Source organism: Lethenteron reissneri, chromosome 37 (assembly GCF_015708825.2).
Source record: "Lethenteron reissneri isolate LAM-NWPU_2019-01 chromosome 37, ASM1570882v1, whole genome shotgun sequence".
In the NCBI taxonomy this organism is placed as follows: Eukaryota; Metazoa; Chordata; class Hyperoartia; order Petromyzontiformes; family Petromyzontidae; genus Lethenteron; species Lethenteron reissneri.
Window position 1 is genome coordinate 278,589 of NC_083815.1, and position 16,464 is coordinate 295,052.

The 16,464-nt window shown below is 48.9% G+C and overlaps 1 protein-coding gene across 1 annotated transcript in view; it reads left to right on the forward strand.

Moving 5' to 3' along the window:
* LOC133351305 (mucin-5AC-like) overlaps positions 1-14,623 on the forward strand; it is a 33,472-nt gene extending 18,849 nt beyond the window's left edge. The window contains exons 13-20 of the mRNA XM_061566405.1: positions 6,970-7,126; positions 7,787-7,918; positions 8,139-8,295; positions 10,493-10,752; positions 10,922-12,221; positions 12,423-12,633; positions 13,276-13,446; positions 13,838-14,623. Of these exons, the coding sequence (XP_061422389.1) occupies positions 6,970-7,126; positions 7,787-7,918; positions 8,139-8,295; positions 10,493-10,752; positions 10,922-12,221; positions 12,423-12,633; positions 13,276-13,446; positions 13,838-14,551 (3,102 nt within the window). The 3' untranslated portion in view covers positions 14,552-14,623. The remainder of the gene's footprint in view (positions 1-6,969; positions 7,127-7,786; positions 7,919-8,138; positions 8,296-10,492; positions 10,753-10,921; positions 12,222-12,422; positions 12,634-13,275; positions 13,447-13,837) is intronic.
* The last annotated feature ends 1,841 nt before the right edge of the window (positions 14,624-16,464 follow it).

Below are 16,464 nucleotides of genomic sequence, written 5' to 3' on the forward strand. Positions count from 1 at the left end.
CAGCCTCCGCCCTCTTCTGCATTCCATGGTGGTGGCGGTTGTGGGTGCCAGGTTCCTCTGGCCTCGTTCCTCCCCCCACGTGGAACGTTATTCAGCGTGTTGTGGACGGGTGTTGATTCTATTGGGTTAGGCGCCCTCTCCTGGGGGAATTCATGTCCACCCCGTGTGGCGCTAATATTATTCCTTGGAGATTCGCTTCCCTCCAGATCGAGGCATTCTTTATCTCTGGTGACGATGTGGGTTTTGGCTATGCCAGTGGTTTTCCGTCCGTTCACCCAGGCCGTGTGGGCCTTGCTTTCAATCTGGCGTAGGGAGGCAGTCTCGGGGTCCAACATCATTCCTACTATTCTCACTATTTCAGGTCTCAATGATTGGAAGAACATCACTTTTAAGACTGTCTTATCTCCCTGGGCATTGTCCACGTCCCCTGCGTAATATGCTTTCTTAAGGCGTAGGAGATAATCTCGTGGGTCTTCGTCTACACGCTGGGTCATCAACTTTGCCGCGTTCAATCCTTCGGATAGTGTGGAGTATGCCCCAAATCTCTTAACTACTGCTCGGCTCAATTGTTTAAAATCATTTCTAACCTTGTGTGGTAGTGACTTTACCCATGGAATAGATTCTTTATGTAAGGTCCGTTTCAACAAACTCGCTTTTTCATCCCGTCTCCTCAGCCCTCTAATCATTGCCTCCTCTTCCACTGTCGCGATATGTGTGTGGATATCCATAGTCTTATTGTGGGGGTCAAAATCGGGAATTCTGACTAGAGCCTTGTCCATTAGTTTTAGTGTCTTACTGTTAAAAGTGTGTTGTTCGTCATCAGTGGTGTCGGTTCCTGAGGAGTGCTCCCTTGAGCTACCCCTGTATCCACTATCACTGTTGTCATGTGTCCCGTGTCCGTGTCGTGATCTCCCTCTGTCCGAGGATTCGTATCTGTCCCGTTGCTTGTGTCTCTTGTTTTCCTTATGTGGGTCTTGTGATTCGTGCTTGTGGGTTGGTGTGCGTGATCTCCTTGAGCGGTGTCTATGTGGTGAGTGTTTTTGTCCTCGACCTTCATGCTGCCTACTACGTGTGTGGTGCCTGCTAGGTGAGGTGTTGAATTTATGTTTGTCTCGTGCTTCATGGTTATCGGGATTCCTGTCTCTGTGATTTTTGGTGCGGGTGGTTTTGCGTGGGTGATTTTTACATGTCATGCGTCCCTCTGGTGAGCTCTCTCTGGTACCCATGTCGTGTTGGTCATTGTCAGAGGAGTCAGTGTCAGATGAGCCGTCACCATCACGGTGGCTCTGCTTAACATAACTTTTGTAGTGCCTTTTGCACCTGTTACGTGGGTCAACTTGGCTCGGTGATTTCTGCTTATCCCATGGCTCATGCTTGTGTGATGTGCGTCTCTCTGGTGAGCTCCTGTTACCCGTGTCGTGTTGGTCGTGTTTGTGCGAGGTGCGTTTCTCTGGTGAGCTGTCTCTGTCATCTGCATCATGTCGGTCATACTTGCGTAGCGTGCGTCTGCCTGGTGTGCTGTTTATGTCATGTTTCCCGTCTTGCACCAGCTCCGCCCTTTTCCGCTCTATCATTACAGTGTATCCTGATGACTTAGGGTTAATTATTTGTCTCTCTATAACGTTGGGGTGGTCGGCCTCATGTTTTCCCGTTTGTATTATTATTTCCTCTTCTCTCTCCTCGATTTGCGAGGGTGTTACTTTATCAAAATTGCTTTGCATAGTAGCCATACTCATTGTGAGATCTGGCCCTGGGCTACGTCCACGTGGCTCGGAGTGTGGTAAATTGTTACTCCCGTATGTGTTCTGTGTATCAACGTCTGGGTGTTTCACTGGTGCATTTAGTGCGGATTCTTTCTCTCTCACGAGGGCGTGCAGACGCTCTACCTGCACCATTAAGGACAGTTTCTCTTGTCTCTCCCTTTCAAATTTTTCCTCATTCCATAATCTTTCTCTGTCTGTCTGTGCGAGGAGATACGAGTCTACCCTCGCTATTTCTGCAATTTTTACGTCACGTTTGGCTTTGCCACATTTCATCACGTCCTTAAGTAGTTTCCTTCTATGGGCCTTAACATCTTCTGTATGGCTCCCCTCCCATATATCTCTCTGCTCCGTCTGCTGGCTAGCAGTCCGTCCAGTACGTTTTAACACAAATTCCCGATATTGTTTTTCCATAGATTCCATCTCCTCCTCAGAGGTCCACTCTGTATCAGTGTTATGCGTTGGTGTGTCAAACTCAGAATGTTGTGGATCCTGTGCCATCTCTATTATGTAGTGTGGTTAATAGACTTAAGAGTGTATCTTAATTCTAACATCTCATGTGCGTCGTGAGTTACTCTAGAATTCCCCTTCAGAGCACATATAAACAATTGTATCACAGGATGCGTCAGTTCAACTCGAGCAAATAATCTCAGCCCAGCTGTCTTTGTTATACTCTGCTACTCTGGTATTTCCCTTCAGAGCGCGTTTTGTTTGTATACCCCCGTTTACAATCACAAGGCAACGTTAGTTCACAACACTTTGATTAACACAACAGTGATTCGTTCCTGAATTCATGCATAAACTGTCTGCGAGAAATCCCGGACGACGCCCACATTATGTTGTATATGTTGGGTTAAGAAAATTTGTTATGTTGTATGCGTGCGTGGGTGAAATTATTATGTTGTACCTGTGTGTTATGAATATTCAGTGAAAATAATAATTATTAAATGAAATCTGGCCAAATGTGTAATTATCCGGAAATATGTTAATTTATGTAATTACGCACATTGTAATTATGCCAATTCGAGAGGTAATCGGATTAATTATGCGAGTGGGTGTAATTATGATAATACAAGTCGTTATGATAACCAGACCCCGCCTCGGTGACGAGGGTGGGTTATCGATCGGAATAAGGCAATTAATCGTATGCAGTTATGCAGGTGTGGTGTAAGTATGCAAGATTAACTTAGATTAACTCGGCATCGTTGTCTAGGTTCGTCTCATTCTCGCTTTAACATTCCCAGAGTTTTTATTCGTGGTTATATTTTTAGGTCCCCGGTTCACCCCGTTATCGCTTTAACATTTACTGAGTATGTATTAGTGTGTTTATTAAGGTCACCAAGTTCAAATCTCAACGCAGAAGCAGATCTTATGCATAGATTTCAGGAAAGAATCACACAACCACTTCTGTATTAATCAATTTATTACTAATTCAACCTTAACTATGATATAATATGCGAACTCTCAATCCCGGAACGTCAACACGGCATCAATACAGTATCATCAACGATTGTCTGATTTCACTTTGACAACTGCACATGGATCCCGCATAACGCGATGGTTGTTAGTGAGAGAGAGAGTCGTTAAAACATGCAAATACTATGTTAAGAAAACCTTAATGTTAATGAATGATTATACTCAATATTGTTCATAACGCGATGGTTGTTAGTGAGAGAGAGAGTCGTTGAAATATGCAAATACTATGCTAAGAAAACCTTAATGTTAATGAATGATTATACTCAATATTGTTCATAACGCGATGGTTGTTAGTGAGAGAGAGAGTCGTTGAAATATGCAAATACTATGCTAAGAAAACCTTAACGCTAATGAATGATTATACTCAATATTGTTCACGCAGTACCACACTCCTTATTGACCATACGCAACCCTTATCACGTTGTTAACACCTTGGGTCACGGGACAGTTGAATATTCTGTAGAGGATGCGAGTACGTGCGGCGATTATGACTGAAAGATACTTGAAAGATTATACGGCGATAAAAACACAATCAAAAACAGTTATTATTCTTAAAGGCACCAATCTCAACGGATACATCAGCAGGTTATCTGACAACAGAACGGCTCGGAGTAAGGGCCTGCGACGGTGCTCCTTTTCCGAAGCTCGTTATCTTATACCAAGTTTACTAATTGGGGACCAGATCACCTGATAAGGATCCGGTGGGCCACCACTCCCCACGTGAGCGTGGCTCGGCGGAAGGAGGTGCCAAGAATCAGTTCGTATTGATGGATCTGTTGGGAATTTATGCGATTAAGAGTACAGCCCACTAAATATTGAAGATAAAAATTAAGAATACTCTTATAAACGACGGAGGGCCATCACTCGGTCTCGTTGTGATGCTTTCCAGCCACGGATGGCTTATGGGTTCGAGTGTTTTTGAGTGGTAAGAGTTGTCTTGAATAGTCAGTGTTCGGAGTCGATTCTTTAGGTCAAACAGACGCCTGGTGGTCGTGTGGTGAGGGGGCGGTGCGCGTCATACGTATCAGTCGATCCCCTGTCACCGTGGCGAACTGGTTCGGATGGCTGTTGATACGCTGTCGCAGTTCGGAACCCGGTCGGTAGGTGGCGCCCACAACTCGCTCGTAGCGTGCAGCTCTGGGTTGTCGTCGAACCGCGATGCTCACCACTCCGGTGGCAGCAGAGACCCCCGATTCGGCAGAGGTTGACGAGCTGAAGATGAGTCGAGCCGACCCGCTGGTCGCAGCTCGCTCCTGAGTCGACCCTCCCGGTCGAGCTCGCTCCTGGGTCGACCCGCTGGTCGCCCTCGCTCCTGAGTCGACCCTCTGGTCGCACTCCTGAGTGGACCCGCTGGTCGCACTCCTGAGTGGACCCACTCTGGTCGCACTCGTTCCTGAGTCGACCCTCCCGTCGCACTGGTTTCCAATGCTCAGGATCCTTTACTTTATGCCGAAAATTCCCCCTGGATCCCGCCCACAAGGCGGGACTTCTTTCGATTTTTGCTGTGTCAGGATCTGTCCGTAGGCAGGTGTGTCCATGTGTGTGTCCGTACGTCCGTATGTCCTTGTGTGCATTACTCACGGTATTCCGTTGTCCCACTCCCTCCATGAACCCACGAGCAAACAATCAGATGTTACAAATTGCCTCGAGGTCGTCTCTCTGTCTGGGTGCAATATTATCTCTTGTCTGGCCTTCTTCATGAACCCAAAACACAGACGTTACAAATGTCATAGGCGTCTTTGTTCGCACCACCTGGAGGGAGGGGCAACGCTCTCTCCGACCCGGCGCACAAAGAAATGGTTAAAAGTTTTAAGTTAACATTTGTCCCTTACTATTTCACAGTTATGATTCTGTATGTAACCTAAGGTCTGTCGTTTCCCATCGTGGTGCTTGACTCAAGTGGGGGTGTTTCCCCGAGCGTATACACACTCCTATCCCGCGCTGCGGGGATACAAAGACGGCCGGGATCTCCCTTTCTCTCCGACCCTGGGTTTAACATCGTTTTTTTTTTTTATTATGTATTCATATTCGACCTGGTGGTGATTCATCCCGTTATCCTGGCTTTTCCATAAGTTTTACTTTGTCTTTTCATGCATATACTTATTACTATTAATTTATTTCCGATATCTTAGGTTAAGGGGTAAGTTTCTTGATCCTAGGAATTCGTATTCCTTGGTGCCTGCATGGTTATATAAGCGGAATATAGTTTACGGTGAATAGCGTTAACATTGATGTTATATGCGATATTATGTATTGTGATGTCTTTAACTTAACTTGTTTGTCAGAGCTTACTGACACGAAGTTGCATTCCATAGCCCCGCAGTCTTTGCCCCACCCTCTCTCTGCTCGCCGTTGTTGTTGCCGTCCAGCTGGCCGTTGTTCAAGGCCTCATTAATTTCCGTTACTCCTGAGGTGAGGGCGGTTGAACCTTGGAGTCAGTTCTGGTTTTTGTCTGCCGCCGTGCTCTTAATTTCCTTCCCTCTTCAACCTTATATATGATATATTCGCTCCTGTCTGGGTGCGATTCAATTTTGACTTAGGAAGGTTCTGATTGTCATATGCTTCGGGTCGAGTTGCATAGAAAGTATTAAAGTATGGAAATAACATTTCATTTGACTTAATGATGGTGATGGTTCAGTAGGCGTAACTTGTGGCCTGGTTTAATTGGAGTGGGTGTGAATATCAATAACTTTAGCCTACCCTGTTGTTAAATTCCGACTTTAACGTTACTTTAATAGCAATACAGAATAATTGAGCTTTTTGTCTTAACTAGGCGAATGCGAACTTCTGGTGACCCCCGCAGCCTTGTTATACAGCTGGGTCTTGCCCGCCTTGAGAGATATACAACACTCTTTTAAATCAGCTCCCTGTGGCCCTCCAACCTTCTGCTCTGGGAATGTTATTCTTAATTTCAGGTCCAAGGCCTTCTTGGGTTTATCTATGTTTCCTCAGCTGCAGGAGAACAAGGCGTGCTTCTACCTCCCTTTCTGTGTGCACGTGTTCTAATTAGCTCGGAATCCCTAACACACAATCAGTGATGATTCCTGGCTTTCTGTGGTTATGACTTAGACAAGGGCGCCTCTGCTTCCTTTCACTGCCTTTGCCTTGAAGCAAGGTTGCAATTCTGTCATCCTAGCCCTCCTCTCGTTCATTACTTAACAACACCTGGTGTTTTGCAGTTTGGTGCGCTTTGGTGTGTTTCACTCATTAAAAAAACAAGTAAAAAGATAATATATAAAAATCATCAAATATTATTAATCTCAATTATGGAAGAAGGGTTAGGATACAACAGCATGATAGATAAAACCATCACTAAGTTTGGTATTCGTGCCATTCTCATGGAGCAAGGCTTTCACCATGGTACAGCCTGCAGTAGCTTCACAGTACGGGGCGGTGCTGCTGTGTGTTCTCCAAACTGAGTAATTTGCGGTGTCATTTTTTTATTTTTCAAAGTGACCAAAAACTTGGACCTTGACGCTAGCACATAATAGCCCATTTTTCAAATTACATTGCGGGATCTTTAACATTCACTGTGAAGCACAGAGCACAAACCACAAATATCTTCAACAAGTGGCATGTGCTACCGCTTGCCCGTGTTGTTATCATCAATCCTGCTGCGGCTGAACCTGCTGCAATCACAGGATATCAAGCTGTGAAAGATAGCAGATCACAAGAAGAGTTAAATGTCCCAAGAGCACCGAGCAGCAGACTGACGCGGGACTGTGTGCTGCAGGTCGACCCCCTGCCGTACTACGAGGCGTGCGTGCGTGACTCGTGCGGCTGCGACATGGGCGGCGACTGCGCCTGCTTCTGCACGGCCATGTCGGCCTACGCGCAGGCCTGCCGCGACGCCGGGGAGTGCATCGCCTGGAGGTCCCCGGTCATCTGCCGTGAGTCCCGCGAACCGCGGTCCCTGCACGACGAGCGAAGCGGGAGGATGGATCGATGGTTGTTACTTGTCCTTAAATGGGACCGAAAGTAGGAGAAATAGCGTTCTGGTGGTTAGCACGTAGCACCAGGAGCCTGATGGGCCAAGGTCGTTTCCTGACCATGGCTAAGGTTAGTAGTAAGTGAGAGCATGACCTAGTCCTGCCCACCTTCCCCCACCACACCAACCCGCAGTGACCAGTACCGTAAGTGTTGTCAAACGACCGCCATGATGAACATGGCATGTGGAGGCCACTTATTTATGATTCCTGGTGGTTGCACATTCTGCTAGATGACATATGTGCATGTGCACAAAGAATAAAATAACAATGTAATCTAGTGAGACGTTATCTATATCCGCACAGCCAGCAGGAATCAAAACTCATAAAGAGCAAGATAGAGAGCTGGGTCTTGAGTGTAGATTTAAAGCTCTCTACCTACAGACACACTCGCTTATCCCACTAGGTTGAGAGTTCCAGAGGTTATGAACTACACTACAGGGCATTGAGACCGATATTGCGAATGGTGCATTACACAGTGGATGATGATGATGTGCTAGTAGCGAGCATGAACACAGGTCCCCGTACGTATGCGTGTGTGACCGCGTGCGTGTTCCCCCACAGCGGCATTCTGCGACTACTACAACGAGCCGGGCCACGAGTGCGAGTGGCACTTCGAGCCGTGCAAGAAGCCGTGCATCCAGAGCTGCCGCTACCCAGAGCAGAACTGCTCCACCCACCTCCCCTCCATTGAGGGTAAGGGTTACACATGCTGGGGGGATCCAGGGCCCCGTGGCGGGGACGAGGAGGAGTTGTTTGCAGTCCCTCTCAAACAATGAGACAGAGTTTCTTCTCCACACGCCGTGGCAACTCCAACACGCCGTCGTTAACAAATCGACAATGTGAAAGTGTCCGAGGCCACACGGTGCTGACTTCTACCCCCTGTGCCTCCTGTGTCCCCCCCCCCCGCGCCCAGGCTGCTTTCCCACGTGCCCCCCTGAGTTCCCTTTCCTAGAGGAGAACAGCATGAAGTGCGTGGCGCTAGAAGACTGTGGCTGCTATGACTCTGACGACCCGAGCATCCACTACAACACGAGCGAGACCGTGCCGTCGTCCAATCGCTGCGAACACTGGTGAGCACCGTCCCGATTCCCACACCACCAGTGCGTGACCCTAACCAGATGACAGTGCCCTCGCTAAACATTCGTTGAGCATCTCAGGCAGTGGCTGCCAATACATCGAGCGCTCTGATCTATTTTGGTGGTTCTCAATGGACGATGCACGAGAAAATATTACCGACAATAATCTGAATTTTACCCTGTAGTGCCTAAGTATGTATTTTTAATGAGGGCAGCTGCTTTTATTATATAACTGTAGTGCTCAACTTTACGCGGACAACTTCTTCTTCTTCCGTCGTCACTTTATTTTACAAAACTCAGCACATTCCACAGCCAAGACTTCAGCGCGTTCTCTGCTCGCTCGCCACGCTCCGCTGGCCTCGCCCGCTCCGTTCCCTCCCTCTCTCTCTCCGTCTCTCTCCCCCCGACTCTCCTCTCTGCTTCGCCTGTCTCGGCTTCGACTGTCTCGATCTCGCTCGGCTTCTCCGTCTCACTCCGACTGTCTCTCTCTCTCGTTTCCGTCTCACTCCGACTGTCGCTCTTTCTCGGCTTCTCCGTCTCACTCCGACTGTCTCTCTCTCTCTCGTGTCTTCTCTGTTCCCGTTCCACTGCTAGCCTATCCTATCTCTCACCTCTTCTTCTTCTTCTCCTGCTCCACTGCTAACCTATTGTATTTCTTCTTCTGCTCCGACTCTCTTCGTCCAGCTCCCAGCACAACTCCCCATCTCACTCTCATGCTCCCATATTTATCCCCGTCCTCATTAATTTCCAATTAATTAACCGGCATCCCCGCCGACGCCCCGCACCCGCGGCCCCCGCCGCCACCTGCTCCCATCCCCAGACTTGCTGGCGCCACCTTGTCCCTGACAACAACACCCGGCCAATCACTGCCCTGCATCCCATAATTACCTAACAAGCCGTCTCTCTCCGGCCGTTATTCCCCAGCAACACCTGCTTGTCCTGATGCGACCCCACTGTCCATAACCCGCGCGTGTTTACAATTTTCCCCCTTGGCGCTCGTTAATCCACTACATAACTACTAATCACGGATTATTAGTACGCATTATAACGCTATACATTACTCATGCATGGCTATAATTAATTAACTGCTTCATTTGCGGGACACTTACATTAATCACAAACTTTTTGCAGCATTACCATCACCTATATTAACTTTGCATGATTGACTCCGATATTAACTAAGCATTAAAACAATATAATACTACTGTGCATCATTCAGCCCAATTCAGGCTGTGCTATGTTGCGCGGACAACTAGGCCCAACTCAGACTCCATCTTGTGTGATTAATTAGGCCCAACTCAAGCTCCATCTTGTGATTAATTAGGCCCAACTCAGGCTCGATCTTGTGTGTGATTAATTAGGCCCAACTCAGGCTCCATCTTGTGTGATTAATTAGGCCCATCTCAGGCTCGATCATGTGTGTGATTAATTAGGCCCAACTCAGGCTCGATCTTGTGTGTGATTAATTAGGCCCAACTCAGGCTCCATCATGTGTGTGATTAATTAGGCCCAACTCAGGCTCCATCATGTGATTAATTAGGCCCAACTCAGGCTCCATCATGTGTGTGATTAATTTGGCCCAACTCAGGCTCGATCTTGTGTGTGATTAATTAGGCCCAACTCAGGCTCCATTATGTGTGTGATTAATTAGGCCCAACTCAGGCTCGATCTTGTGTGTGATTAATTAGGCCAAACTCAGGCTCCATCATGTGTGTGATTAATTAGGCCCAACTCAGTCTCGATCTTGTGTGTGATTAATTAGGCCTAACTAAGGCTCCATCATGTGTGTGATTAATTAGGCCCAACTCAGTCTCGATCATGTGTGTGATTAATTAGGCCCAACTCAGGCTCCATCATATGTGCAACCAACTAGGCCCGATGCGAAGGCTCGACCTCACTTGTCACCAACAAGGCCTAAAGTACCGCCGGGGGCCTAAAATACCACCCATTTACCCCAAGCCAATTGTGATTAACCGCTCTGCATGCCACTATTATATGCTCATGTTGCCGTTTGTTCGAATTTGTGCTGAGATTCACAAAAATTATCTTGTGATCCACGTATTGGCCACACTCACCAGCAGGTGAAAAGACGGCAATACTGTGTGACAGAGAACCTTCTCAACACGTTTCTCTAGAGGTTTACCGCAGTCCCTTCTCCTTGGAGGTGTTAATCGTGTTCCGCCGCATGCAGCCTGTGCACGGCGGAGTCGCGCATCGAGTGCACGCCCGTTCCGGAGTGCGCGTGCATTTGGAACGGGACCGAGTACCAGTACAATGAGACCATCTACGTGGTGGGCGACGGCATGGGCGTGTGCTACAAGGCTTACTGCGGTGAAAATGGCAACGTCTTCTACCGCGTGGTGACACCGTGTGGCAGTGACACCATCCCCAATATCGGCACCACTGGCCCTACCGCCAGCACCACTGGCCCCACCGCAAGCACCGTATTCAGTGAGTGCATTTCTGCACCCGACACAGCTGTTTTTCCCTCACACTAACCCAAGTCCTGTGAAATGTTAATTAGTTTAAAACTTTATATTTGATCTAGGGAACTGTTTTTTCTTTCAAAATTTTTCTGATTTTTTTCTCCAATTTTTCTCTTTGCCACCAAAAACCACAGCCACGGTTGTGTCAGTGACAGCTGGACAGATGTACACAACACCAACCAGCAGAGCTACACCAACACCAACCATGCCGAACAGGACTCCATCAACACCAGGCACTCAATCACCACCAGCCACCCCATTTCAAACACCAAACACACCATCAACAGCAAGCCCAAAAACAGCAGGCACAATTTCCACCACTCCCAGCTCCCCACCCTGCACGCCCCACTGCGAGTGGTCACGCTGGATCTCATCTGATTACCCCAGCTACGATGGGGTGGGAGACAATGAGACGTTTGCTCACATCCTGGAAGTAGAAGGAGAAGACAGCATCTGCTTGGAGCCGAGTGACATCGAGTGTCGAATCTATGGCTCCTTGAATAACAAACTTCAGCCGGGAGTGACCTGTGACAAGGACGAAGGGCTGCTCTGTCTCAACAAAGCCCCCCTCTTCTTCTGCGATGACTACGAGATCAAGGTCCTGTGCTGTTCGGGCTGTGAGTCGGGCGGCCCAACTACGACCCAAGAAACACCTACATCAAGCACACCACCAACAATCGCAAGCACAACAACACCAGGCACACCATCAACAGCAATCTCAATGATTTCCACCACTCCCAGCTCCCCACCCTGCACGCCCCACTGCGAGTGGTCACGCTGGATCTCATCTGATTACCCCAGCTACGATGGGATGGGAGACAATGAGACGTTTGCTCACATCCTGGAAGTGGAAGGGGAAGGCAGCATCTGCTTGGAGCCGAGTGACATCGAGTGTCGAGTCTATGGCACCACGACGAACGAACTTCAGCCGGGAGTGACCTGTGACAAGGACGAAGGGCTGCTCTGTCGCAACAAAGACCCCTTCTTCTTCTGCGATGACTACGAGATCAAGGTCCTGTGCTGTTTGGCCTGTGAGTCGGGCGGCCCAACTACCACTTCAGGAACAACTCCATCAAGCAAACCACCACCAACAACCGCAAGCACAACAACACCAGGCACACCATCAATGGCAACCCCAACGATTTCCATCACTCCCAGCACCCCACCCTGCACGCCCCACTGCGAGTGGTCACGCTGGATCTCATCTGATTACCCCAGCTACGATGGGGTGGGAGACAATGAGACGTTTGCTCACATCCTGGAAGTAGAAGGGGAAGGCAGCATCTGCTTGGAGCCGAGTGACATCGAGTGTCGAATCTATGGCTCCTTGAATAACGAACTTCAGCCGGGAGTGACCTGTGACAAGGACGAAGGGCTGCTCTGTCTCAACAAAGCCCCCCTCTTCTTCTGCGATGACTACGAGATCAAGGTCCTGTGCTGTTTGGCCTGTGAGTCGGGCGGCCCAACTACGACCCAAGAAACAACTACATCAAGCACACCACCACCAACAATCGCAAGCACAACAATACCAGGCACACCATCAACAGCAATCTCAACGATTTCCACCACTCCCAGCTCCCCACTCTGCACGCCCAACTGCGAGTGGTCACGCTGGATTTCATCTGATTACCCCAGCTATGGTGGGGTGGGAGACAATGAGACGTTTGCTCACATCCGAGAAGTAGAAGGAGAAGACAGCATCTGCTTGGAGCCGAGTGACATCGAGTGTCGAGTCTATGGCACCACGACGAACGAACTTCAGCCGGGAGTGACCTGTGACACGGACGAAGGGCTGCTCTGTCGCAACGAAGAACCCTTCTTCTTCTGCGATGACTACGAGATCAAGGTCCTGTGCTGTTCGGGCTGTGAGTCGGGCGGCCCAACTACGACCCCAGGAACAACTCCATCAAGGACACCGCCACCAACTACTACTGCTACCTCTCCACAAAGCCTATCAACAAACACAACACCAGGCACACCATCAACACTAAGCACAACAACACTTGGCACACCACCAACAGCAAGCACAACAACACCAGGCACAACAACAACAGCAAGCACAACAACGGGAAGCACAACAACACCAAGCACACCATCAACAGCAAGAACAACAACACCAGGCACAACAACAGCAAGCATAACGACAGGAAGCACAACAACACCAAGCACACCATCAACTCTAAGCACAACAACACCAGACACACCATCAACAGCAAGCACAACAACAGCAAGCACAACAACATCAGGCACACCATCAACAGCAAGCACAACAACATCAGGCACACCATCAACAGGAAGCACAACAACACTCGTCACACCATCAGGAACGCCAGGCACACCACACTCAACCACCACAGTCCTGTCAACTACAGCTTCGCCCTCCTCCACCTTCTGCACGCCGTGGTGTGAGTGGACCGAGTGGCTGGATTCGAGTTATCCTGACAAGGTTGGGAATGAAAACGAGACGTATGCCCACCTCCGAGCGAAGGGCGTAATCTTCTGCACGAAGCCGGTCGCTATTGAGTGCGAGGCTGTGGGATTTCCCGGATTGCCGCCCGACGAGATTAACGACAACGTCACCTGTGACGTGACCAGCGGCTTCCAGTGCTTCAACTCGGATGGCTCATTTGAAGCCAGTTGCTTCAACTTCCGCATCAGAGTCCTGTGCTGCTACACCACATGCGAACAAGTGAATAACACAACATCAACAACAACACCAGGCACACCATCAACAGCAAGCACAACAACATCAACAACACCAGGCACATCATCAACAGCAAGCACAACAACACCAGAAACACCATCAACTACAAGCACAACAACACCAAGCACAACAACAACAGTAAGCACAACAACAATTGGCACAACAACAGCAAGCACAACAACACCAGCAAGCACATCAACACCAAGCACAACAACAGCAAGCACACCAACAACAGCAAGCACAACAACAGCAGGCACACCAACAACAGCAGGCACACCAACAACAGCAGGCACACCAACAACAGCAAGCACATCAACACCAAGCACAACAACAGCAAGCACACCAACAACAGCAAGCACACCAACAACAGCAGGCACACCAACAACAGCAGGCAGCACAACAACAGCAAGCACAACAACAGCAAGCACAACAACAGCAAGCACAACAACAGCAAGCACAACAACACCAAGCACACCAACAACAGCAAGCACAACAACACCAGGCACACCAACACCAGCAAGCACAACAACACCAAGCACACCAACAACAGCAAGCACATCAACACCAAGCACAACAACAGCAACCACAACAACACCAAGCACAACAACAGCAAGCACAACAACAGCAAGCACAACAACAGCAAGCACAACAACCCCAAGCACAACAACACCAGGCACACCAACAACAACAAGCACAACAACACCATCAGTCACACCATCAACAGCAAGCACAACAACAGCAAGCACAACAACACCATCAGTCACACCTTCAACAGCAAGCACAACAACAGCAAGCACAACAACAGCAAGCACAACAACCCCAAGCACAACAACACCAGGCACACCAACAACAGCAAGCACAACAACAGCAAGCACAACAACACCATCAGTCACACCATCAACAGCAAGCACAACAACACCAAGCACATCAACAGCAAGCACACCAACAACAGCAAGCACAACAACAGCAAGCACAACAACACCAGGAACACCAACAACAGCAAGTACAACAACAGCAAGCACAACAACACCAAACACACCATCAACAGCAAGCACAGTAACAGCAAGCACAACAACAGCACGCACAACAACACTAGGCCCAACAACAACAAGCACAACAATTTCCACCACCCCCTGCACCTGCACGCCCCACTGCGAGTGGTCACGCTGGATCTCATCTGATTACCCCAGCTACGATGGGCAGGGAGACAATGAGACGTTTGCTCACATCCGAGAAGTAGAAGGAGAGGACAGCATCTGCTTGGAGCCGAGTGACATCGAGTGTCGAGTCTATGGCACCACGACGAACGAGCTTCAGCCGGGAGTGACCTGTGACAAGGACGAAGGGCTGCTCTGTCGCAACAAAGACCCCTTCTTCTTCTGCGATGACTACGAGATCAAGGTCCTGTGCTGTTCGGGCTGTGAGTCGGGCTGCTCAAACACCCCAGGAACAACTCCATCAAACACACCATCAACAGCAAGCACAACAACACCAGGCACACCACCAACAGCAAGCACAACAACACCAAGCACACCATCAACAACAAGCACAACAACAGCAAGCACAACAACACTAGGAACACCAACAACAGCAAGCACAACAACACTAGGAACACCACCAACAACAACACCAAGCACACCATCAACAACAAGCACAACAACAGCAAGCACAACAACACCAGGCACACCACCAACAGCAAGCACAACAACAGCAAGCACAACAACAGCAAGCACAACAACACTAGGCACAACAACAACAGCAAGCACACCATCAACAGCAAGCACACCAACAGCAAGCACAACAACACCAGGCACAACAGCAAGCACAACAACAGCAAGCACAACAACACCAAGCACACCAACAACAGCGAGCACAACAACACCAGGCACACCATCAACAGCAAGCACAACAACACCAGGCACACCACCAACAGCAAGCACAACAATAGCAAACACAACAATAGCAAGCACAACAACACCAAGCACACCAACAACAACAGCAAGCACAACAACACCAAGCACAACAACACCAAGCACAACAACAGCAAGCACAACAACACCAAGCACAACAACACCAGGCACAACAACACCAAGCACAACAACACCAGGCACACCAACAACAGCAAGCACAACAAGAACAGCAGGCACAACAACACCAAGCACACCAACAACAGCAAGCACAACAACGGCAAGCACAACAACGGCAAGCACAACAATACCAGGCACACCAACAACAGCAAGCACAGCAACAGCAAGCACAAAAACACCAAGCACACCATCAACAGCAAGCACAACAATACCAGACACACCAACAATAGCAAGCACAACAACAGCAAGCACAACAACACCAGGCACACCAACAACAGCAAGCACATTAACACCAGGCACAACATCACCAAGCACAACAACACCAGGCACAACAACAACACCAAGCACAACACCAGGCACACCACCAACAGCAGGCACAACAATAGCAAGCACAACAACACAAAGCACACCAACAATACCAAGCACACCAACAACAGCAAGCACAACAACAACAGCAAACACAACAACACCAAGCACAACAACACCAAGCACAACAACAGCAGGCACAACAACAGCAAGCACAACAACAGGACGCACAACAACACCAGGCACACCAACAACAGCAACAGCAAGCACAACAACAGCAAGCACAACAACACCAAGCACACCAACAACAGCAAGCACAACAACACCAGGCACACCAACAACAGCAAGCACAACAACACCAGGCACAACAACACTAAGCACAACAACAGCAAGCACAACAACAACAGCAAGCACAACAACACCATCAGTCACACCATCAACAGCAAGCACAACAACAGCAAGCACAACAACACCATCAGTCACACCATCAACAGCAAGCACAACAACAGCAAGCACAACATCACCAAGCACATCAACAGCAAGTACAACAACAACACCAAGCACAACAACACCAGGCACA